Genomic DNA, 22,998 nt, shown 5'->3' on the forward strand with positions numbered 1-22,998 from the left:
TACCCTATTCTCCCAGTATAGTTATACATAATACTGTTTAGATCACTTGCATTATAATGTATGTAAATCGTATTTATAACTGAACCAGGCAGTAACATACAATTACTTGTATTTTTTCTACACAATTTTTTTAACAATTGTTTTGTGTTTGTTCGATGGTTTGTCTCTTAGTTTTGTATGTATGATCTGTGTGATTATCCCTAAAGATGTACCATATTCTTTACCAATTCAATAAATCTGTTCTCAAGACGTTCTAGCACCTTCTGAAATACTGTAGACTGCTTGCCATCTGCCTGTAGCCAACGGTCAATCCTAGGATTTTCCTTCCCCTGTCTGAGGATTTCCTTGGCCCCTCTCACATTAAATCACCAGTCCCCTGTACCCTATGTCTTCCTCTTTCCTATTTCTTTATTTTGGTGGAGCACATTCTCCCATAGTTTCCTGAGAAGAGGAACATACAAAGTTAAATTCTCTAGGCCTTCAAGGTTCGGCAGTTTCTCCTCAATGCGTCTAGGTGTGGATTTTTTAAAAACTTATCCTGCTAAGGACTTGTACTTCCTGGATCTAAGAATGCATATTTTTTATAAATTCTGGACAATTCTTACTCTTATCTCTTTGAATATTGCCTCTCCTCAGTTTCTTTATTCTTGCCTTCTAGAATTCAGATTTGATGCATGAACCTTCTTATTTCAGAATCCAGATCCCTTAAACTCTCTTTCATATTTTCCATGCGTTTCTCTCTGTTTAGCAGTCTGGATAATTTCTTCAGATCTGTATGCCCTTTTGCTATTTCTCTTTTCTAGATATCTGTTTAATCTGCCTATTCAGTGTTTAATTTCAAGGGCTTAATTTTTAATTTCTATATGTTCTGCTTAGTGCTTTAAAAAATCAAAATCATACAGGTCTTTATTTTTTTTATAATATGGGGTTTTTTCCCCTGCTTATTTTAGTTTTTACCTGATAGTTTGACTCTGATGTTCTTGGGGTCTAATCCTGCTCATTGCTGTGGAGTTCTTGTAATTTTGGATTGCAAACTCATCTTCAGGACACAGGGTTAGCTGCTGGAGACATTTTATTTCTATGAGCATGCAGAGTAGCATTAGTCCAGGACTGTTCTTGTTGATTTCTCAGCTTTGGGTTACCTGGGCCACATGTGTAGTATCAATTTGAACCTAAAACCCAGTGAGGGCCAGCCTGTTTTTATGAATTTTCAGAGGGGACTTTTTGTCCTCATGTAGGACCCAAGCCAAGAGGACTTCATCTTCTGTGTGAGTGGGGGACATTTTTTTTGATTCACCATTTCATTGGAGTCTTTGGGGGCCCCAGTTATCTAAAGAAGCTTATCTCCTGTTCCTGCCTGAACACCTGCGCCCAAGTCCCTGGTTGCCTGAACTTGGCGATGCCCTTTTCCCTGCCCACCCCTCTGCTCCGGGCCCCAGCCACGTCCGCTCAGCTGCTCCTGCTCTGCTTTCCAGTTCTCTCTGTTTGGGGACCCTGCTATTTCCTTTCCTCTCTTGCAAGCCCTGCTGGGCTATGAAGAGGAAGTTGGTTATACCTGATCCAGCATGTCTAGGATGTTTTGTAGCAGGGAGGGTTTTCAGGCCATGTTGTCCACAGTACTGTCACTTGTACTTTTAAGCCTAGAGATAAAGGGGTTGTGGGAGTTTCAGGGACGGGAAGTCCATCTGGCTGGGAGTATCAGGAAAAGGAAGGGAAGATGAATGTCCAAGGGTAGAGACATGGGAGGGGGCCCAGCAGGTGCAAAAGCACAGAGGCAGGAAATGACCATGCAGGCCTGGAGGAAAACATGTAGCTCTCTTTGGCTGGAAGATGGTCTGTGAAGGGAAAATGAGCTTGGAGCCGGACCACAGAAAAGCAGGGAGCCGTTCAAGCCTCACAGCATGGAATGCCAAGGTCAAAAGCTTTATCTCAGGGGGCGCCTGGGTGTCTCAGTCGGTTGAGTGTCTGCCTTCGGCTCAGGTCATGATCCCAAGGTCCTGGGGCCGAGCCCCACATTGGGCTCCCTGCTCAGCAGACAGCCTACTTCTCCCCCTCCCTCTGCCTGCCGCTCTGCCTATCTGTGCTCTCTCTCTATCTCTCTGTCAAATAAAATAAATAAAATCTAAAAAAAACCTTTATTTCAGGAAGTTTAAGCTGGAAGCACCTCCAGGATGCATGGGCATGGGTGGCAGCAAGAGGGAGAGGGCTTTAGACTTGGAAAGGTGCTCCTGGAGGCTGTGGAAAGAGCCCAGGGGATGGGTCGTGAGGCCTGAGTGGGGTAGTGGGGGTAGAGAGAAGGGAACCCCTGGGAGAGAGGGTGGGAGAGACTTGGCTGAACCAAATAAATCTGGGTCAAGAGCTGGGGGAAAAATAGAAGAAAAGCTAGGCAAGCACATTATCTGAATCCTGGAAAATGTCAACAATTATGAGCCGTGTTCTACCTTTTAACTTTTTTTTTTTAAAGATTTTATTTATTTATTCATGAGAGACAGAGAGAGAGAGAGAAGCAGAGGGAGAAGCAGGCTCCCAAGGAGCAGGGAGCCCGATGCGGGACTCGATCCCAGGACCCTGGGATCATGACCTGAGCCGAAGGCAGACGCCCAACCGTCTGAGCCACCCAGGCGCCCTGTGTTTTACCTTTTAAGATTGTTCAGATACTGCCCACAGATGCTAATACACAGTTCATTTTGCAGTGTGCAAGCTAGAGATGTTTTTAGGCCGCTTGATGAGTAGTTGTCTTTGGATTAGAGACAGCGTATTCCAGTAGATCTCCCGGAAGTGAGTTGGGATGTGTTTGCCTTTCCTAGAACCTGCTGATATGGCTGAACCTGGGACTGATGAGCCATCCTCCAGGACAGGGAGTCCCGACGGAGAAGGCCGGGTCTCTGGGGAGAGACTGTTGCTGCATCAGAGGCTGGCTGTCAGGGAGCTCATTGACACTGAGCTTTCCTACCTGCACATGCTCCGCCTCTGTGCCTCCGACATCAGGAGCTCCCTGCAGCAGGTATTGGGGCTGCACATAGCTTCCCGTAATAGGGGCAGACGTGGGTCCTGGCTTCTGAGACCCCACATCTCTTCCAGGGGCAGGCTTGATAGAGGGGAAGGTGTGGTGGTTGGAAGTCACCTGTATATAAGCCAGGGTAGTTCCATTTATTGGCCATGCAGCCTTCAGCAAGGCCTTTAACACATCGGTGCCTTAGCGTATTCATCTGGTAAATGGAGAGAGGAATAGTCACCTCAGAGAATTAAGTGAGCTAATGGATAAAGTAGCCCTTTATCAAATTTAGAACAGATTGCTTAAACTGACCTATATTCTAATTGTCTCATTTAGGAGATGGCAACAGGAAGAAGTTATCACTATGATGGGTTTTTACATCTTTTTTTTTCTCCTCATTTCAAAAATAACACAGGCTCTCTCTATAAAATGTAAAGTATCCCTTAGCATGTAAGCTCCATTAGGGCAAAGACTGTTTAGTTCAATATAACCCCAGTTCTGGACTCATAAATCAGAGACTTCAATTAGCGTTTCTTGAATGAATGAAGGGAATACTCAAGTAGGAAATGTGGAAGGTGAATGTCCTCTCATATTTTACCCTCCAGAAATTAGGATTTTTCTCTATAGGCATTAAACAAACAACTACAGATTGTTATTTATTCTAACAAAAATAAGAGCGTACTCTAGAGATTTTTCTACAGTTAGGTTTTCCTACTTGATTGTGCATCCAGGATAGTCACACACACACACACACACACACACAATCTCCTGTATACACACACGCACATATATAGATGTCCTGCAGTGGTATTGCCAGTTTATAGTAGCTGGAGTTCAGAATACATCTCAAGGTAATGGTGGTGGGTGCCAAGTATGTCATAGCTGGAAGGAAGTCCAGCTTTCCACCCTAATATGACAGACAGGGAAACTGAGGCAAGAAACATGATGGCTGCCAGCAGATCTAGGCTAAAACCCCAGTTCAGCTTTCATTCCATGCTGAGCCCTCCGTCTCTTCCTCTCTTCTTGTAGAGTAATGAGAACACCTAATTTATACCTAAGTTATAAGGTTTTTCAAAGCCTTGCAAACATTCCACTGGGGCAATCTGCCCAGGAGTAATAGGACCCTGAAGGTGTGAATGTTCTGGACTGATCTCCAAAGCCTGCAAATAAAGTCACTCTTCTCAACTCCCAGAGACTCCTATGGTTTCTTTGTTCCTTCTAGCTGCCCCAGGGAGATCTGGATGTCCTGTTCTCAAACATCGATGATGTCATCGAGGTGAACAGCAGATTTCTTCATGATCTGCAAGAGACAGCATCCAGGAAGGAGGAACAAGTGCACTTGATTGGTGAGCAAAGACAAGGCCATGGTCAGCCCTGGATTCCCATGGAATTGTCCTCAGCATGTGGGCATTGCTGCACTGTCCCCAGAGTTCCAGGGAAATGCAGCTCAATGGGAGTTTGTTTTGGGGAATCCCTGAAACACAGCATGTCAGAGCCGGTAGGACCCTCAAATAATATCCAGGCCCATCCCATCGCTTTACAGAAGAGGAGACCGGGGCCCAGAGACAAGGAGGGACTAACTGGTCAGTGACCCTGCTGAGCCTTTAGTTATTTACTAAGCTTAGTTATGTACTGAGCGTTGCCAGTCATTATGCTGTGTGCTGGGGTCACAGCATCAAGTGAGTCCAAGTTCTCATTCTTAAGGCTTGACAAGTTAGAGAGACAGACAATAAACAGATAAACGAGAATTTAGGTAATAATTTAGAATTTGAAGAAAAGAAACAAATGTAGTAACCTTTGGGCATGAGAGTAGTCCTCCTAAGAAGGGGACATTTGAACTGAGACCTGAATATTAGGAAGGAGACAGCTATGGGATGTGGAGGGAGAGCAGAGAGAATGGCTATGCAAAGGCCCTGAGGCAGGGATAAACCTAGAATGTTTGAAGGACAGACAGAAAGAAGTCTAGTGTCACTCCAGGGGAGTTTGTGAGGGGATTGTGTTAGGAGATAAGATGGAAGAGGTGGAGAAGGACCAGATCATGTAGGGCTTTCTAGACCATGGTAAGGAGTTCAGATTTTATTCAGAATGTGGGGAGAAACTATTGGACTGTTTTGAGCAGGAGAGCGATATGGTACCATTTATGTTTTTGATGACCTCTTTGGCTGTTGTGGACAGTGGGTTGTGAGGGAATGGCAAGCACGGAAGCATGAGACCCGCAGGGGCCTTACTGTCACCCCAGTGAGCGATGGTGGGAGTGTCCTCATTCTGGAATGGTCAGGAGGACCCTCTGGAGCATAAAGGAGGAGGGACGTGTGGGTATAAACCTCACACCTGTGTCCCTCAGTCTCTTCTCACTTGTTGCCCTGGGTCACTTGACAGAACCTCAGGGTCAGGGTTTTTGAGTGGAGTCAGTATATGTGCTGCCGAAGCGAGCACTTTTTGAGTGGAGTCAGGCAGGTAAGGTGTAGGGGTGCCGAGTAGAGAAGGGGAGGAGGAGGGGAGGGCACCCCGCACAGGGCCCACCCAAGTTCCCTGGCCTTTACATCACCAGTCTACCCTTTCTGAGACATGAATGATGATGGGGATTAAAAATAGCAAGGACAGATATTTTTTAGACAGCCCACTTTCTGAGTGTTTGCTAAATGCTTAGCACTGTTCTGATGTCCATGTATTAACTCATTTCATCCTCACAACAACCCTGAAAGGTAGATGCTGTTACCTCATTTTACAGGTGAGGACACGGAGGCACAGAGCGGAGACGTGACCTGCCAAGGTCACCCAGCTGGTGGCAGAGCCAGGATCTGAGCTCGGCCGTCGGTCCCCGTAGCCAGTGCTGTCAGTTGTGGACTGAACAGCTTCCATGGAGTAGAGCCTGTGTGTTACGTGTTTATTATTCCCTTGAAAATAGAGTTCCTTATTGAAACAGCAATGTGGATGAGTCACTGTTGCCTATACAAGTCAGGTGAACACAAAATTAACAAGAATTCTCAAGGGGAGAAGCAGACTCATCACTGAGTGTGGAGCCCGATGCGGGGCTCCATCCCAGGACCCTGGGATCATGACCTGAGCCGAAGGCAGATGCTTAACTGACTGAGCCACGCAGGCGCCCCTGTCAATGAATACTTTTTTAGTATCAGTATGTCCCATGCAACATTTGGGACATACTTATACTAAAAATGTATTCATTGTTTAACTAAAATTCAGTTGTATATTTTTTCGCCTCTAATTTGGCAGTCCTATTTCCTGACCTTCATAGAGTCTACAGAAAATAGCCTCCTCATCCTCTGCCCCTTGTGGTTAGCCAAAAAGAGGCACAAAGAATCCACATGGCTCTTCTCTTTGGTACCCTGTGTGCTGGGTCAAGACTGCCCTGGCTTCTGCCAGCTCTGTATTCCTGATCCGGCCCCCATGCCTTCCTATGCAAGGAAAGCCCTTCTCCCAATCCTGTAGCTCCAGCATTTTAAAAGATTTTTGGACCTCAGGCATGGCTGTCTTTTTTTTTTTTTTTTTTAAGATGTTTTATTTTTATTTGACAGAGAGACACAGCGAGAGAGGGAACACAAGTAGGGGGAGTGGGAAAGGGAGAAGCAGGCTTGCCGCTGAGCAGGGAACCAGACGCGGGGCTCCATCCCGGGACCCTGGGATCATGACTTGAGCCGAAGGTAGATGCTTAACCGACTGAGCCACCCAGGCGCCCCTAGGCATGGCTGTCTTTAACAGGCTTTTTTTCCTCCCAGGTGACTTAGGTCCCTTGTCCTTTCGAATGAGTCCAACACAACTCTGACATTCACAGGCGTATCGACCCCGGGTTGTCTCACCAGAAGGTACCATGGTGCAGTCCAATAGAAATGTAATTCGAGCCACACATTTCATTGAAAATTTTTGAATAGCTCCATTTAGAAAATTAAAGAAGCAGGTGAAATTAATTTTAATGATATATTTGATTTATCCCAATATGTCCAAACTAATATTTCAACATGTAATCAATATAAAAATTATTCATGAGATATTTTACTTCTTTTTTTGTACTAAGTCTTGGAAATCCAGTGTCCTTTATACTGACAGCACATCACAGTCTAGATTCTCATATTTCAAGTGCCCAAAGGCCACGTGTAGCTGGTGACTACTGCATCTGGGCGGTGCGGGTCTAATGGTTTGGAGTCTGACTGGCAAGGCTCTGCCACCCACCAGTTCCTTCGTGTCTCTGAGCCTCAGTTTCTGCCTCTTTGAAACGTGCCAGCCGCGACTCTGAGTAACACGGACTAGCTCTTTCATTCTCACAGTGCTGTGACTTGTTGATTACTATTATTACTGTCTCTATCTTACTAAAGAAAAACCGGAGGCTCAGAAAAGTTCAGTAATTTATTTCCTCAAGGTCACACAGCTTGACCAGGCAGAGTCAAGAGCCCTAACTCTTGACCAGCTTGACTCTCTTTCTCATCTTTCTGATTCCTCCCAGCTACAGGTATTCTTTTGATGCCGAGAGTAACTTTTCCACTACTGTGACTTGTTTAGCCTGGTCTGTGACCATAAGGCAAGAGGAAAAGAAGTACTGGGTAGCTGCAAGCTGGACCACACTGGGCTGCGCACCATCCCATGTGTCCGACGGGGTCTGGTCCAAGTCAGAGGCCAGCCTGTAGCTTCAGCAGGCAGTAGGGTCTGCTGGGTGTCCTGTGGTCCACAGCTCCCCACCCCCTTTGGAATGGCTAACACATTTCTCTTTACCCTCACCACTTCCCCCTGGATGGACAACCAAAGACTCTTATGGATAGTTGAGGTAGTGTTCTAACAGCCATTCCTGTAACCACTTTTGACCCCTAGTTTAGTCTCAACATAGTATAGATCTTTTTTTTTTTTTTAATTAATAGACTTTGCTTTTTAGAGTGCTTTTAGGATTACAGACAAAGTCAGTAGAATGTACAGGGAACTCTCATATAGTCCCACTCTCGGTAAACTCATAGAAGTGGAATCATACAATATTTGTCCTCTTGTGTTTGGCTCTCACTTAGCATAATGTCTTCAAAGTTCTTTTTAAACTTTCTTAATCTTAAAGTAATTTTAGATTTATAGGAAAGTGGCAAAAATAGTACAGAGGTCCTATATAACCCTTGATCTAGCTTGCCCTAACTTTAACATCTCAGATATCCATCGTACAATTGTTGATACCAGGAAATTAACATTATTGCAACACTATTAACTCTAAAGACCTTATTCACATTTTGCCTGCTTTCCTACAAATGTCTTTTTTCTGGCCCAGGATCCAATCTAGGTTACCACAGTTCATTTTATTGCATGTTCTCTTGGCTTCTTTAGTCTGTCTGTCTTTTGTGACCATAACACTTCTGAAGAGTCTGAGCCAGGTTTGTAGTATATCCCTCAGTTTGAAGTTTGAAGTTACTAAAATTAAAATGATTTTATAGATTTTATAAAAGTTTATGTACGATCTATATTTTATAAATTATAAAAGGGCATATTTTATAAACATTTTATATATCTATAAAATTAAAATTATTTTCATTCTTAAATTGACATTGTACATTTTTGGCAATATAGCCACTGTCCTGTCCTTCTTAGTGCCTCAGAACAGGGGCACGTGATGTTGCTATATGTTATTACTTAGAATAATGTTAATTTTGATCACATGGTTGATAGAAGGTAATATCTTCTGTGTTTTTCCACTATAAAGTTACTATTTTTCCCACTTGTTATTAATAAATAGCTTATGGAGAAAAACTTTGATATTATGCAAATGTCATAATTCATCTCAAACTTTTACCCATTAGTTTTAGCATCCATCAGTGGTTCTTACCCGCAATAATTATTACTGGTATTCTCATGGTAATTTCAATTTCACTTATTCCTTCTACCTTTATTTATTTTTTTTTTTAAGATTTTATTTATTTATTTGAGAGAGAGAGTGAGAGAGAGAAAGAGCACAAGAGGGGGGAGCAGGAGAGGGAGAAGCAGACTCCCTGCTGAGCAGGTAGCCTGATGCGGGACTCGACCCCGGGACTCCAGGATCATGACCTGAGCCGAAGGCAGTCGCTCAACCAACTGAGCCACCCAGGCGCCCCCTTCTACCTTCATTAATTGCAATTTTTCTATAAGCAAGAACTGTCCCCTCATGCCCATTCATTTGTTCAATTATTTATTTATGACACTATGGACTCTTAAACATTTACTTTATTCCATGAGTCAGAATCCAGTACTATCATTATTTATTTTCTTGTTCAAATTGTACCAGTGTTGGCCATTGAGAACTCCTTCAAGTTGGTTCCTGTGTCCTTTTGGTATGCCTCCAACAATTTTTGAGCACATTCTTATTTTCTGACACCACAGGATGTTCCTGGCTCATCTTGTATTTCCCTGCCCCATCCTTGGAATCAACCATTTCTCCTAGGAGCCCTGGTTCCTGTTTGGGGGGAATGGTATTTAGACACCAAGCTCTAGGCTGTAGGTGTGCTCTTTGTCCCTGGGATGTCATTGTTCCTAGGCCCTCTCAGGTAATAGAGCTGGGAAATACACACACACACACACACACACACTAATGTATGCATATACACTTATCTACATTTCTTTCTATATCTATCTATCTATCTCTGTATTTATATATTTAAAAACATGAGCTCATACTGATACCTACAATTCCAGTCCATCCAATCCATGCTCACTTCTCATCCCTACTACCCTATCCCATTCCCTCATTCTTTCCACCCTATCCCATCCACCTGCTGCAGGTAACCAATCTTATAAATTTCTGATTTAAAAATATGGAATGTGGGGCGCCTGGGTGGCTCAGTTGGTTAAGCATCTGCCTTTGGCTCAGGTCATGATCCCAGGGTCCTGGGATCAAGTCCCCACATCAGGCTCCCTGTTCAGTGGGGAGCCTGCTTCTCCCTCTGTCTCTGCAGCTCCCTCTGATTGTGTGCTCTCTCTTTCTCTGTCAGATAAATAAATGAAATCTTTAAAAAATAAATAAAAAATAAAAATTTGGAATGCTTCACAGATTTTTACCTATTATTCTTGTGAGGGGATCACACTAATCTTCTCCATATTATTCTAACTTTCGTATATGTGCTGCTGAAATTGAGCACTAGAGTGATCGATTTAAAACAGAAAGCAGATCATCCCTGCCCAAACCCCTCTGGTTGCTTCCTGACACCATTAGAATAAAATCCAAACACTACTCCATCTTACCTACCTACTTTGAGGCCCTGTGTGATCTGTCTGCAGTTTCTTCTTTATTTTCTCTGCTTTGTGCTCTTGTTTACTCTGCTCTGGCTATTCTTGCCTTCCTGCTGTTGCCCTTATGCCAAGTGCGCTCCTGCCTCAGGCTTAAAGCCCTTTGCATTTTCCTTCCATTGGCCTGGAGTGCTGCCTCCACTCTGCATGCCCAGGGCCAGGTACTTCTGGTCTCTGATAAACATGCACATCTTCATGGAGGCCTTCCTTACATAGATCTTCTACTTTCTAATGCTTTGTTTTGATTCTTGGTATCATCACATTCTGACATATGTAATGTATTTACTTATTGTCTGGCTTCACCACGAGAACGTAAGCTCCATCAGGCAGGGGCTTTTGTTTTGTTCACAGAGCGTAGAAGAGTGCCTGGCGTATAATCCATAAATAAGCAGTTGGTAAATATCTCTTGAGTAAAGTTTGCGTCAGGTATTTTTACATGCATTATTTGATTTAGTCCTAACAGAAAAACACTTGGAGGTGAATACTATTTTTATTCCGATCTATGGATGGGGAAATGGAGAGTCCAGGAGGTCAAGTGCTTGCCCTCGGTTATGCCCCAGGGGAGGGGTTGGCTGGAGATCTGTTCCTAGTTCTCTCTGACTCCAGGTCCATGCTTGTGACTACCTGTGCTCTACTCGAGGGTGTCTTTGTAGACCAGGGGTTTGAAGTTGTACTGGCCACACAGGGTGATTGTAAAGATACAATGAGTATGTTTTGTGAACTGTGAAGCTCTGTACAAATATAAGAATTATGAATATTATTGCCGTAAATATCGCTACACTTGGGTGCCTGGGTGGCTCAGTTGGTTAAGCGACTGCCTTCGGCTCAGGTCATGATCCTGGAGTCCCGGGATCGAGTCCCGCATCGGGCTCCCTGCTCCGCGGGGAGCCTGCTTCTCCCTCTGACCCTCCCCCCTCTCATGTGCTCTCTGTCTCTCTCATTCTCTGTCTCAGATAAATAAATAAATAAATAAATCTAAATATCGCTACACTTTATTAAGACTCCCAGGGCACCAGCCTGAGCTCTGCATCATTCTGTCACATAATTCTTATGGCAGCCTTTTGAAATGAGATGAAAACATGGAAACTCAGGAAGAAGAGGTGACTTGCCCAGAGTGACGGAACTGGTTAGGCCTATCCGTCTAGTCTCCCTCCCGAGCTGAGGGCTTAGCTGTCTCACTCACCACCTCCATGTCCCAAGTGAGGGGACGTGCAGACATGCCTTTGAGGGCTCCTTACTGCTTTTGCACCATCAGGTAACTTATTCCTGGAATGCCACGAAGAGCTGGAGCGAGTCTACAAGGTGTACTGTGCTAGCTACGACCAGGCCTTGCTGCTGCTTGACACCTACCGGAGGGAGCCGGAGCTGCAGCGAGAGATTCAGAGCGTCATCGAGGCAGTGGTGTGAGTAGCAGACCAGTGAGCTCGCGCCCCCCCCCCCCCCCCCCCCCCCCGCTGCCATTGACCCTGGGGTCAGGAGCTGTCCAGGTCTCACCCCTCCTTGGTGCGGCTCATGCTGCTGCGGGAGTGTCTCAGTCAGATCAGGCTGCAGAGACACACAATTCCTGACTCTCGGTGGCTTCCAGTAACAGAGGTTTATACCTTGCTGTGCTCCAGTGCGGGTGACCTGAGGCTCTTCTCTGTGCCATCCTCACTCCAGAGAGCAGCCACTCTCTGGATTATTGCCAGTAACTGTGGCAAAGGGCAAGAGAGCTCCGGGGGTGGTGGGGCGCCTGGCTGGCTCAGTTGGTTAAGCGACTGCCTTCAGCTCAGGTCATGATCCTGGAGTCCCGGGATGGAGACCCACATTGGGCTCCCTGCTCAGCGGGGAGTCTGCTTCTCCCTCTGACTCTCTCTCCTCTCATGCTCTCTCTCACTTTCTCTCTCTCTCAAATAAATAAATAAAATCCTTAAAAAGAGAGAGAGAGTTTGGGGGGTCTGATGCTAGTAATCAGGTGCTTCAGACCAGAAAGGATGTTCATCACTTCTCATAATTCATGGGCCAGAGCAAATCCCATGACTTTGTCCAACTGCCCAGAGGCCAGGGTGTGCCACCCTGCCTGGGTGTCCAGAGGTGGAAAAGCAGAAACGTTTGGTGGACAGCACTCATGTCTCCCAAGGGAAGGGTGGTGAGCTGGGGGGGAACCACGTGCTGTAGGCACAGTGGCATGAGGCAGGTTCGGATCACCTCAGAAGGCCTCTCCGCAGAGAGCTGAAAACTGCCCCATGAAACGGGATCAAAGCTGCCCTGGCTGGCCTCACCACCCAGAGCTAGCACCAGTGGGCAGAAGCTCTAGATAGAGATATGTAGAACAGATATTTTTTAAATTAAAATTTTGAATGGAGAACAGTTACGTAGTTCAGAAGCTTTAAAACATCCAAATTTATGCAGCACAATCCTGTCCTGTCCTGTCTAATCCTGTCCCTTCATCTACCCAAATACTACTCTCAGCCCCAAAGTCAAGCTAACCACTTGTAAATTGCTTGTGAATCTTTGCAGAGTTCCTCTATGCATGTAGAAGCAAATACAAATACATGCTCTCATTTTACTGCCTTTTTAGAGAAAGTTTGTATCTTTTTTCCACTTACCATATATCTTGGACATCTTCCCATTTCAATACATACATGTGTGAGCCTTTGAACAGCATGTTCTGCCACCACATGGCTGCTCCCCAGTTTATTTAACTGGTCTCCATTAATGGACATTGATGTGCTTCTTTTCTTTGGAGATTACAGATAGTGTTCAGTGATTATTCATGAGCATATGTCATTTTACTCAAGTGCAAGTATTTTTTTAAGGTTTTATTTATTTATTTTAGAGAGAGAGTGTGTGCATGAGTGGGGGGAGTGTGCACAAAGGGAGAGGGAGAGAGAATCTCAAGCAGACTCTATGCTTACCGTGGAACTCAATGCGGGGCTTGGTCTCATGACCCTGAGATCATGACCTGAGCCAAAATCAAGAGCTGGATGCTCAACAAACTGAGCCACCCAGGTGCCCCACAGGTGCAAGGGTTTCTGTAAGGTGAATGTCCAGTCATGGACTCGCTAGGTCAAAGAAAGTATATTTGGATAATTTTGCTAATATAGCAAAATTTCCTTCTATAAAAGCTATACCATGAGCAAGGTGTGCATGTCTGTTTCCTCATAGCCTCACCAGAGTGTGTCATTAAACTTTAGAATATTTGCAACTGAAAGAGGTGACAAATGGTGTCTCAGTGTGGTTTCCTTTTGCATTTACTTCTCATGATTAAAGTTGGTCATTTCTTTGTATATTTAAGAGTCCTTTATATTTCCTTGCCTGGGATTGTTCTGCTTCTTTTCTGTTTCGAAAAGGCTTCTATCTTCCCCAGGACAAGCTCCCCAAATGGAGATAGATGAAGGTCATTTTCTGGAAATCAGAATAGTGTAGGAGGATGAGAGGCTACTATTATTTTATCTTATTTAGACATTCCCTTTACACCCAAGAGAAAGACTGTGTAGATTTAGATCTTTGAAGATGATGTTATCTCCTGTGGGAGCTCCTGCTATCTCCCCTCCTCCTCTCCCTTGCCTAACCCCTCAACCCGCTGAAGCCTCCTTTTCAGTTACCCATGTCCTGGCCCCCTCTACCCCCAAAAAAACTACATTCACTTCCCCCTTTGATTCATCCTTCCGAGAGTCTTACAAATTTAGGCTTTTGCAAGGATCACTAAATACATGTCAATATGAGAAAGGCAGGTAACGAAAATGAGGGAAGCAGGGTGGCACGTGTGGGGCAAAAGGGAGCAGTGTAGACTGTGGCCAACCAGAGCCAACAGACCCTGTGTAGAGGGCAGCTGCAGCCCTGCTTCTGCTGATGTTTGCTCCATCAAGTAGCTTTCGCTGTGTAACAGACTGCCCCAAAACAGAACAGCTTAAGACAGACATCTATTTGGCTCACTCTCCTGCACGTTAGCAATATAGCCGGGCTCAGTAAACGATTCTTCTAGCCCTGGCTGAGCACCTTCACATGCCTGTGATCAGCTGTAGGTCAGCTTTGCTGATCTTGGCTGGGCTCTCTCATGTATCTGAGACACGTGAGCTGACTCAGCTCTGGCCATACAGCCTCTCATCATCTGGCAGGTGGCCCAGGCTTGCTCACATGGTGGTCACAGGGTTGAGACAGGAAGAGAGCAGGAGGGAGGGAAAAGCGAGGTGGAGGACAGGGGAAGGCCTTTGGAGGTCTTGGCTGGGAATTGACATTCTGTGACAGAACGAAGGGGTGGAAAAATAGACCCTTCTTCTCAAGGGGAGGGGTTTCCGGGTCCTATTCAAAGTGGATACAGCAGCCACAACAAAGGGTGTGCATACTGTGAGCAGAGTAATTACAGCCCTATTTTACAAACATCCGCTTCAATTGCCATGTAGGAATATGAGTCCAGTGTGGCTGGAGCCTCTGATTTTTCAAAAGAAGTCAGAAACTTTGATATAACATCTCCCAGGTGCCAAATACTGGCATCTAGCTCAGACATGTTAGAAGCAGTGTTGGGGGGCCCTGGTTGGCACAGAGGCTGCGGTGTGTCACGCCTTCCACACTCTGGGCTTTCCCGGCCAGACCAGCCTGGCCTCCATGGGCTCTGGTGCCACACTGCCCAGTGGTGAATCCGGCTGTGCCCCTATCTCACCTGAGCAGAGCCGTTTCATGACTCAGAACCTGGTTTCCTTATGTGTAAAGGGGGAGTGATAACTATACCTCATGGGGGTTTGGACTCAGTTGTACCCAAGTGACACTCTGTAAACCCCACTATGATCCTTGTCTTGACTAGGCAGGGGTTGTATTTCTCTGAAACCACACTGTGGCTCTCGGCTCTAGTGGTTTCAATGCTCCTTTTTTTCCTTTTTTTTTTTTTTAAGAATTTATTTATTTGAGAGAGAGAGAGCACAAGCAGGGGGAGCAGCAGAGGGAGAAGCAGGCTCCCCGCTGAGCAGGGAGACCGACGCGGGGCTCGATCCCAGGACCCCGGGATCACGACCTGAGCCGAAGGCAGACGTTTAACTGACTGAGCCACCCAGGCGCCCCCACTCTTTTTTTTAAGAGAGGGAGTGAGGGGTAGGGGAGAGGGACAGAATGAGAAGGAGAGAGAAAATCTTAAGGAGGCTCCGCGCCCATCACGGAGTCCAATGCAGGGCTCAGTCTCATGACCTGAGATCATGACCTGAGCCAAAATCAAGAGCCTGACATTCAACCAGCTGAGCCACCCAGGTGCTCCTCAATGCTCCTTTTTTATAACAAACATTAAATTATTATCCTGACATGCAGTCTCGAAATACATATAAATATCCTACCTGTATACGGAACTGGAAAGAAAATTTAATGGCTTAACTGTAATAAAAAGGAGAAGTAAAAGGAAAATAATGTCTAGTAAAGTCATAATGTATTTCAGCGTGCCAATGTTTGGGCACCCCTACCCTGGAAAACCTAATGAAGCAATCAGACGCTGGCACCTACACATAATAAATAAGCTTGGATTCAAGGAAAGAAAAGTCAGAAGCCATTCCACGTAACGCATATCAAAAAAGGAAAGCACAGAGAATGTGTGTGCCCTAGAATGACAAGTAGCAATGAGAGCAAATTTGACCTACTTGTGCATGATAAGAAGCAGCAAACAACAACATAAATGACATAGGGATAACATTACGCTCTGGGGGGCAGAGGAAGTGAAGAAGTAGGACGTATGATGATCTGGGTCTTGTTTATGAAAGGTAGCATCATAATAATTTGCAGTGCTATGGTAAGTGACTGGATGGAGTCGGAGTGTCACAAAAACATCTCCGCTCTTGAAATTGCAGCACATTTTGAGGCATTCATTCAGCCTGTGTGCATCCAGAGGGACCTAGGAGACTTAGCACTCTAGTGCTTAGTCCTTGCAGATGGCTGCTGCCCTGGCCCCTGCCCACGAAGTGCCTGGAGCAGCCCAGTGCCTGCAAGTTTCCACCGTGCCCTCGATGAGAACCCCTGGTCTAATGTTGCCCCAGGAATGTCATTCTTCCTGCCAGCATCGCTTTCTATCTCCTCTCTCGAAACAGTAATCCTGGCCTTCTTGTGCTTATGATCATGGAACTGTTTCTGGAGCTTAGCCGACTAGAATCACCAGACCAACCAGTAGTAAGTGGTTCTCGTAAGTGGTTCTTCTTATCCAGTTAGGATGGATGAGACTATCTAATCGGATTCTTTGTGATTCCAAAATGCATGCTGCCTGCTACCCTTTTATTTGGGTGGGTGAGTGGGTAGGGTGTTCAGTTTATCCTGTCTCTTACTGCAGCTCCCACCTGCGGGCCAAGGGGATCAAAGGCTTGCCCTTGCAGTAGGCAGGAAGCTCTGCAGCTATCAGTGGGGAAGAGGCTGCCCTGCAGAGGCTGATCGGTCCTGCACAAAGCACCCACTATCTCAGAATGACGGCTGAGGCAGTGTTTGGGGAAGGCAAATAATCTTTGTTTTCCTTTATGGGCAATCTTCGTTCATTTTATTTTTTTTTTAAGTTTTTAAAAAATTTATTTGAGGGGGGACACAAGCAGGGGAGAGGGACAGAGGAAGAAGGAGAAGCAGACTCCCCATTGAGCAGGGAGCCCGACGTGGGGCTCGATCCCGGGACCCTGAGATCATGACCTGAGCTGAAGTCAAGAGTCGGACGCTTAACTGACTGAGCCACCCAGGTGCCCCAACAACTTTTTCACTTAACTATGGCTATGAATATCTTTTCACAACACCAGGAATAGTTCTACCATGTTCTTGTTAATGGCTGCACAGAGTTCCTTTCCAAGGCAGCTCACAGACTACGGTGGTTTAACCAACCCTCTGCTGATGGTATCTGGCTTGTTTGCAGTTTTTCACTGTGATAAGTAGAGTTGCGGGTAACTTCTGCCTTTATCTTTGCTCGCTTGAGTTGACATTTCTGTGGGTAGATTTCTGGAGTGGGACTGATGGAGCAAAGGATTTGTACATTTTACAAATTGCCAAACTGCTCTTTAAAAAGATCTTACCAATCACGGCTCCCACTGAGAAAATGTAAGCGGGCCTGTCTCCGCATACCCACCCAGCTCTGGGGATTATCTGTCTTGCTTTGCTTTGCTTTGCTTTGCTTTGCTTTGGTCTTTCCTCTCCTCCCCTCCCCTCCCTTCCCCTCTCCTTTTTTTGGGGGTGGGGGATTATCTTTCAATTTTTGTTGCCTGTTTGAAAGGTCACTTAAAAAATTTTCTCCAGGGGTGCCTACGTGGCTCAGTCACTTAAGCATCTGACTCTTGATCTTAGCTCAGGTCTTGAACTCAGGGTTGTGAGTTCTAGCCCCCTGTTGGGCCTACTTTAAAAAATATATATATATATATATATATATTTTTTTTTTTTTTTTCCCTTCAGATTACCTTAGAAAAGCTGTAATCGTAAAAGACTGCTGTAATTCTATCATGACTCCTTGATAATTGTGGAGAAGAGCTGTGATCCTCTCTTTGAAGATGCCCTGTGCTCTTATTTGTAGACAGCTGTCCCCACGAGGCAGTTGGCCCTTTCCCGTGGAAAGTAAGCCCAGAGGACAGAGTTTTGCAAATATCTGGTGACTTTTTCCATCTCCCCTGCCTGTGGTCAGCCAAGTGCTAGGAAACCCGTGGTGAGAGCAGATGGTCAATGTAGGCATGTCCTGACAGGTTATCCTACCTTTGCCTCCCCCACAGCCCCCCGCAGCTAATGAGGGGGCACCCACCTGCTCTACCTATTCTTAGCCTCATGACTGATCTTTCCTGGACATTTGGTCTGGAAGTATTTCCTTAGGAGGAAGAGCAAGAGGCAAGGGTACCATGGAGAGGGGCCAGAGAAGGGCTGTGAGCAGCATCTGTGAGTCTTCTTGGATGAGGCATGCTTAGACACTGAGACTTGAAACCCTCGTGGGCTTCTTGAAAGGCAGGTCTGAGGGCTTCTGGTCATGATCAAGGGAAAACTGTGGGAGCCTATTCCCAGATGCCATTGATTTGGGTAGTTTTTCTGCAAATCCCTGATATCAACAAGAAAGGGACTGGAAAAAGTCATCCATTCATCGAATAGTGCATCTGGAGGGGATCTTGACGCTACTCATTCTTGTGTTTTGTTTTATTTTTTACTTTTTTTTAGTGAAAATTTTCACACCTGGAGAAAAATAGAATGTAACAAACATATACCACTACCTAAAATTAACCAGTATTAATATTTTGCTTCATCTATTTTTATGCTAAACTGTTTGAAGACAAATAATAGACATCATGACTTTTTACCATTAACTACGTTTTTTAAAAAAATACTTTTTTTTTTAAGATTTTATTTATTTGAGAGAGAGATTGAGAGAATAAGTGGGAGGAGGAGCAGGGGGAGAAGCAAACTCCCTGGAGAGCAGGGAGCCTGACACAGGACTCGATCCCAGGACCCTGGGATCATGACCTGAGCCGAAGGCAGATGCTTAACCGACTGAACCCAGGCGCCCTACCCTTAAATAATTTAAATGCATCTCTATAAACATATAAAGTTCCTGTGATTATTTTTTTTAAACTTTCAACTTTTAAAGCCACAGAACCATTTTACTGAATGAAATCTCAAATGGATGTCCAGCATACAGAGTTGTGCTTGGGACATAGCCATGGACATGTCACATGGGCAGTTGACTGTGTGAGTCTGGAGCTCGGGACAGAAGCTGGAAACAGAGGTCTGGGTTGGGGCTGTGTTTAAAGCCATCAGACTAAATGAAGTCAGTAAGAGAGTGAATGGAGGGGAGGGAAGGCCCAGGGCGCTCTGGCATTGGAGTGAGGCCAGCAGAGGAGGCCAAGAGAATGGCCCATGGAGCAGGAAAAGCAGGATGAAGGGCATCTCTGGGGCCAAAAGAAGAAAGTGTTTCAAGAGCAGGGATTAGTCAGCTGTGTCTGCTGCTGAGAGGCCAAGGAAGCAGAGGACAGAACTGACCATTGCATTTAGTACAGATGAGAAACCAGGGCCCAGAAAAGGGGTACAATGAGAACTAGCCGTGCCTGTCTAGCATCTAGACCTCATGCATTACAGATGAGGAAACTGAGAACCATGTAAGGAGGGTGACTTGCCTGAGAGCACACAGTGAGTTAAAAGGCAGAGCTGGGCCTAGAGTCCAGGACTCCTGTTGCCCAAAATGGTGGGCTTTCCCTACCTAACGCCAGCCTTCTCCCTCAGGCCACAAGCTGGGCCCTCTGGCCTCAGTTTCTTACTGGTAATCCCTCTGCAGAGGATTACCAAGTACCCATTGCTGCTGCAGAAAATCCTGGAGAACACAGTCCCTGATGCCAGTGCCTACCCTGTGCTTCAGAGGGCTGTCTCTGCCCTCCAGGACGTGAACACCAACATCAATGAGTACAAGAGGCGCAAGGAAGTGGGTAAGGACTTGGGGAATTTAGGGCTATATCAGTGAGAATGCTTCCAGCTACAAGAACACTCATTTCAAACTATCTTCATTAATAAAGGAAATGTAGTGGCTCATGTAACCACAAGTCCAGCGGCAATATGGACTTTAGGTAGGGTTTGATCAGGGTGATGGCTCCATTTCCCAATAATTCTCTTATCTCTGCTCTTTACTGTGTGTCAGCTTCATCTTCAGGCTGGCTTCCCTCATAGTAGTAAATGACTATTGCCATTCCAAGATTCACATCTGCACACCATACCCTCTAGGATAAGACAGGGCCTTTCTCCCCTTAGTCATAAATTAGATTGGAGCATCATTCTGAAAGGACCCATTTGGGTCATGTGCTCACCCTGAACCAGTTACCATGGTTAGGGGAATGCCATGAGCTAATTGGCTTGGGCCCGGCTTACGTATCAATCACTGTGGCCAGGGGTTTGGGACTCTATGAATTGGCTTATCTCAGCTAGCACCCACCGTTTGAACCAAAGTGAAATCAGTCCCATGCAAACCACATGGCTGCTATACTGTGGAGGAGAAATGAATACGGAGGAGGCCAAGTATATATAAATACACCTTGGGAAGGACAACTAGTGGGTGGGGAACTCTCAGGTTGTCAAAACAGAAAGGTTTGGAAAATGAAGCAGCGTCCCAAGTGGAGAGCAAACTCAACTACACGATCTAGATGGTATAATAGTGATAATTTAGTTCCTGTGACACATCTTTCATTCATTATCTGGTTTGATCCTTACAGTCACCCTCAGAGGCTGGCCCTGGTAGCGCCATCTCACAGTCAGGTCCAATGAAAGCTTAAATCGTTTGCTGTAGATCCCAGAGCTGGTGAGAGGCAGAGCTGGCTTTCAGACTCAGGCCCGGGGTGACAGATCAGTGGAAAGCCCTGCACCCGAGTGGGGGAGTGTGGTACATTCAGACCCACTATCTTATGTGATCCTCCCAGCAACCATATAAGGTGGCTGGTCTCACTTACGAATGAGGAAACAGGCCCAACGAGTGGCGCCTTGCCAAAGTTGGGCAGGCGGGCAGCCGTGTAGCCAGGGCGCACACCTTGCAGCAAGACCTGGGCTCTCCCTCTGCGAGCGGCTGTTCAGACAGGCGTACTGCTGATGTTTGAGGAAAGGGCCCAAGCGGGCGCCTAGCCAGGGCTGTCCGGGGTGCCTGCTTGCCTGGGGCAGCTTTGGACCCCGAGCCTTCCCTCTCCTCTGTTGGTGCAGCCTCCAAGTACACCAAAGGGGAGCAGCTGACCCTCTGGGAGCGGCTGGCCCGCCTCAACACGCACACCCTCTCCAAGAAGACCACCCGGCTGAGCCAGCTGCTGAAGCAGGAGGCGGGGCTCGTGCCCAGGGTGAGCACAGGTGGAGGACGGGTGGCATCCCAGCCGTTCCATGGGGCAGGACTGGGCAGTGGATGGGGCAGGTGGCATAGAGTCCTCTCAGAGATGAGGAGGCGGGCGCCAAGGGACCAAAGTAACCTCTCAGCACTGCATCGCCAGGAGGAGGCCGAGTCGGCACCCTCACGTGATTCTGAAGGGCCAGGTAGGGCTCTCTCCACTGCGTCCTGTGTGCTCTTTCTCTGAGTATCCTTGTATGCAGATAGGAGAGCTAATCTCTGGGTCTGAGCAAAGAACCAGCTTGGAAAAGCCACTAGGAACAGCTCAGGTTGATAGAGTACTTACTCTACCCCAGGCATTATTTGATGACACAATAAAGTAGGTGTTTTTATTACCCCATTTGCACCTGAAAAAACAGGCTCAGGGAGGGTAAAACACTTGCCCAAGGTCACACAGCTAGGGAGCCAGGACTCGGATGCTTGTGTATCTGATTCCATGATCTGAGTACAAAACCATTAAGCAGCACTCACTGCCTCTAACCGGCCCACTCAGTTTTGGGGCTGCAGGAACTGGCTCTGATGGGCAGGGCTGTGGTAAAGGTGGTCCCCAGTGAGAGCCTGGGACGCGGATGTGGGCGTACGCTATTCCCTTCTCTCCCTGGGCATGGATATTCTCAGCTCTCACAAACGTCGCTCTCCTCTCAGACAGAAGACAAGGAATTTGATGATTTAGAAGAGAGGTTCCACTGGGTGTCGCTGTGTGTGACCGAGATGAAGAACAATGTGGCTGTTTACCTGGATAATCTGGAGGTGAGGATCCTGCCCCTAATAATGGTTGGGCTGGGCTGGGTCCCCCAAGGCAGGAGGCGTGCGGGGCCCATCCGACAAACTGGCAAAGGGAAGAGGTCACCGGGTCACTGGCTGCGGGTCAGAAGAAGGGCCACAGGCAAGCACTCCCCAGACCACAACTTCTGAGCCCATTGAGCTCTCAGGGGGTGAGGTTCCCACTGAGTGGGCTTAAAATTCACTGGGGTCCGAGCCCTCCAGAGGGACCGTGCCAGTCTGGCACCTGGAGCAGGTGACACACTCAGGTGCCTGAGAAAGTCAGGCAGGTAATAATATTGAGTGAAATGTGCAAGTGTCCAAGGCTTAATGTCTAACAGGCTGTTCACGAAACTTTTCAGTAGAGTTAAATACATACTGATATTTAGAATTTGACTGAATGCATGCATGAATAAAATCGAAAGGGGCAGCTGTTACTTGGCTTGGAGAAGCTGTTGCTGTTTGGGAATGTGGACCCAGCATAGCCAGTTCTGATTTTAGGGGGGGGAAAAAAAAACCTTTCAGATGAAATCTCATGGTATGTCCACGTGAGCAACGAATTTAATGAAAACCTAAATGCTATGCAGGCCCAAGAAAATACATTTCTACAGGCTGAATTCAGCCCACAGGAACACCAGTTTGCATGCCATCCGGTACATCATTTTCCTTGTGCCAAAATCCTTCACTGTTGTCATCGATGCTGACTCATTCCATCCACTCCGTCCCTTTTCTGTGGTTTTATCTTCCGTCATGTCCATTTGCGCAAAGCAGCTTGGTCAGATGATAACGGGCTCTTTGGATAATGGGATTTGGGGTGGTCTTAGGGGAGTTGTGGAAAATGCAGGAGGCCGTAGTTGCAGGCCCCTCTGTGTGGGGCAGATGCCTCTGCTTGTTCCGGCTCCTTCCTGGGCCCCCCAGCAGAAGGCAGCAGGATCCTGTTACAGTGCAGCGAGATGGGAGGGGCGGCTCCCTGAGCCCGCGCGAGAGAGGATGGAGAAGCCATGAGAGAGAAAGCAGAGGCACGTGGAAGACCCATCCGGCTTTGCGGGGTAGGACAGATATTTGGAAGCATTAGGTTATGTTCCCCCAGATGCAGGCTTTCGTGACAATACAGTTGTTGACATGGAATCCCACAGCAAGCACGTGACTCCATCTTTTAATCCTCTGAGCGCAGGAGAAGCTGCTTTTGCTGGTA

General features: G+C 46.5%; 1 protein-coding gene and 1 non-coding gene across 10 annotated transcripts in view; one reads left to right on the forward strand and one right to left on the reverse strand.

Annotated features, from left to right (window-relative positions):
• LOC118006808 (rho guanine nucleotide exchange factor 37-like) overlaps positions 1-22,998 on the forward strand; it is a 50,547-nt gene that overhangs the window by 13,197 nt on the left and 14,352 nt on the right. For 8 of the 9 annotated variants that reach the window (XR_004678194.1, XM_034999603.1, XM_034999606.1 and 5 more), the window contains 6 exons: positions 2,808-3,004; positions 4,218-4,341; positions 11,493-11,640; positions 19,412-19,611; positions 20,867-20,997; positions 21,687-21,791. Coding sequence is in view for 8 of the 9 variants with exons in the window: in XM_034999603.1 (XP_034855494.1) it covers positions 2,808-3,004; positions 4,218-4,341; positions 11,493-11,640; positions 19,412-19,611; positions 20,867-20,997; positions 21,687-21,791 (905 nt within the window). In the remaining variant the exon portion in view is untranslated. Of the gene's footprint in view, positions 1-2,807; positions 3,005-4,217; positions 4,342-5,570; positions 5,958-11,492; positions 11,641-19,411; positions 19,612-20,866; positions 20,998-21,686; positions 21,792-22,998 lie in introns of those variants that run through there. The other variant, XM_034999607.1, reaches the window with a different exon arrangement.
• Positions 9,980-10,089, reverse strand: LOC118006838. The gene has a single exon (XR_004678204.1). It is a non-coding gene; the product is annotated as a U6 spliceosomal RNA (small nuclear RNA).

This window comes from Mirounga leonina, unplaced genomic scaffold (assembly GCF_011800145.1).
Source record: "Mirounga leonina isolate KUSES-001 unplaced genomic scaffold, KU_Mleo_1.0 Mir_99, whole genome shotgun sequence".
Taxonomy (NCBI): domain Eukaryota; kingdom Metazoa; phylum Chordata; class Mammalia; order Carnivora; family Phocidae; genus Mirounga; species Mirounga leonina.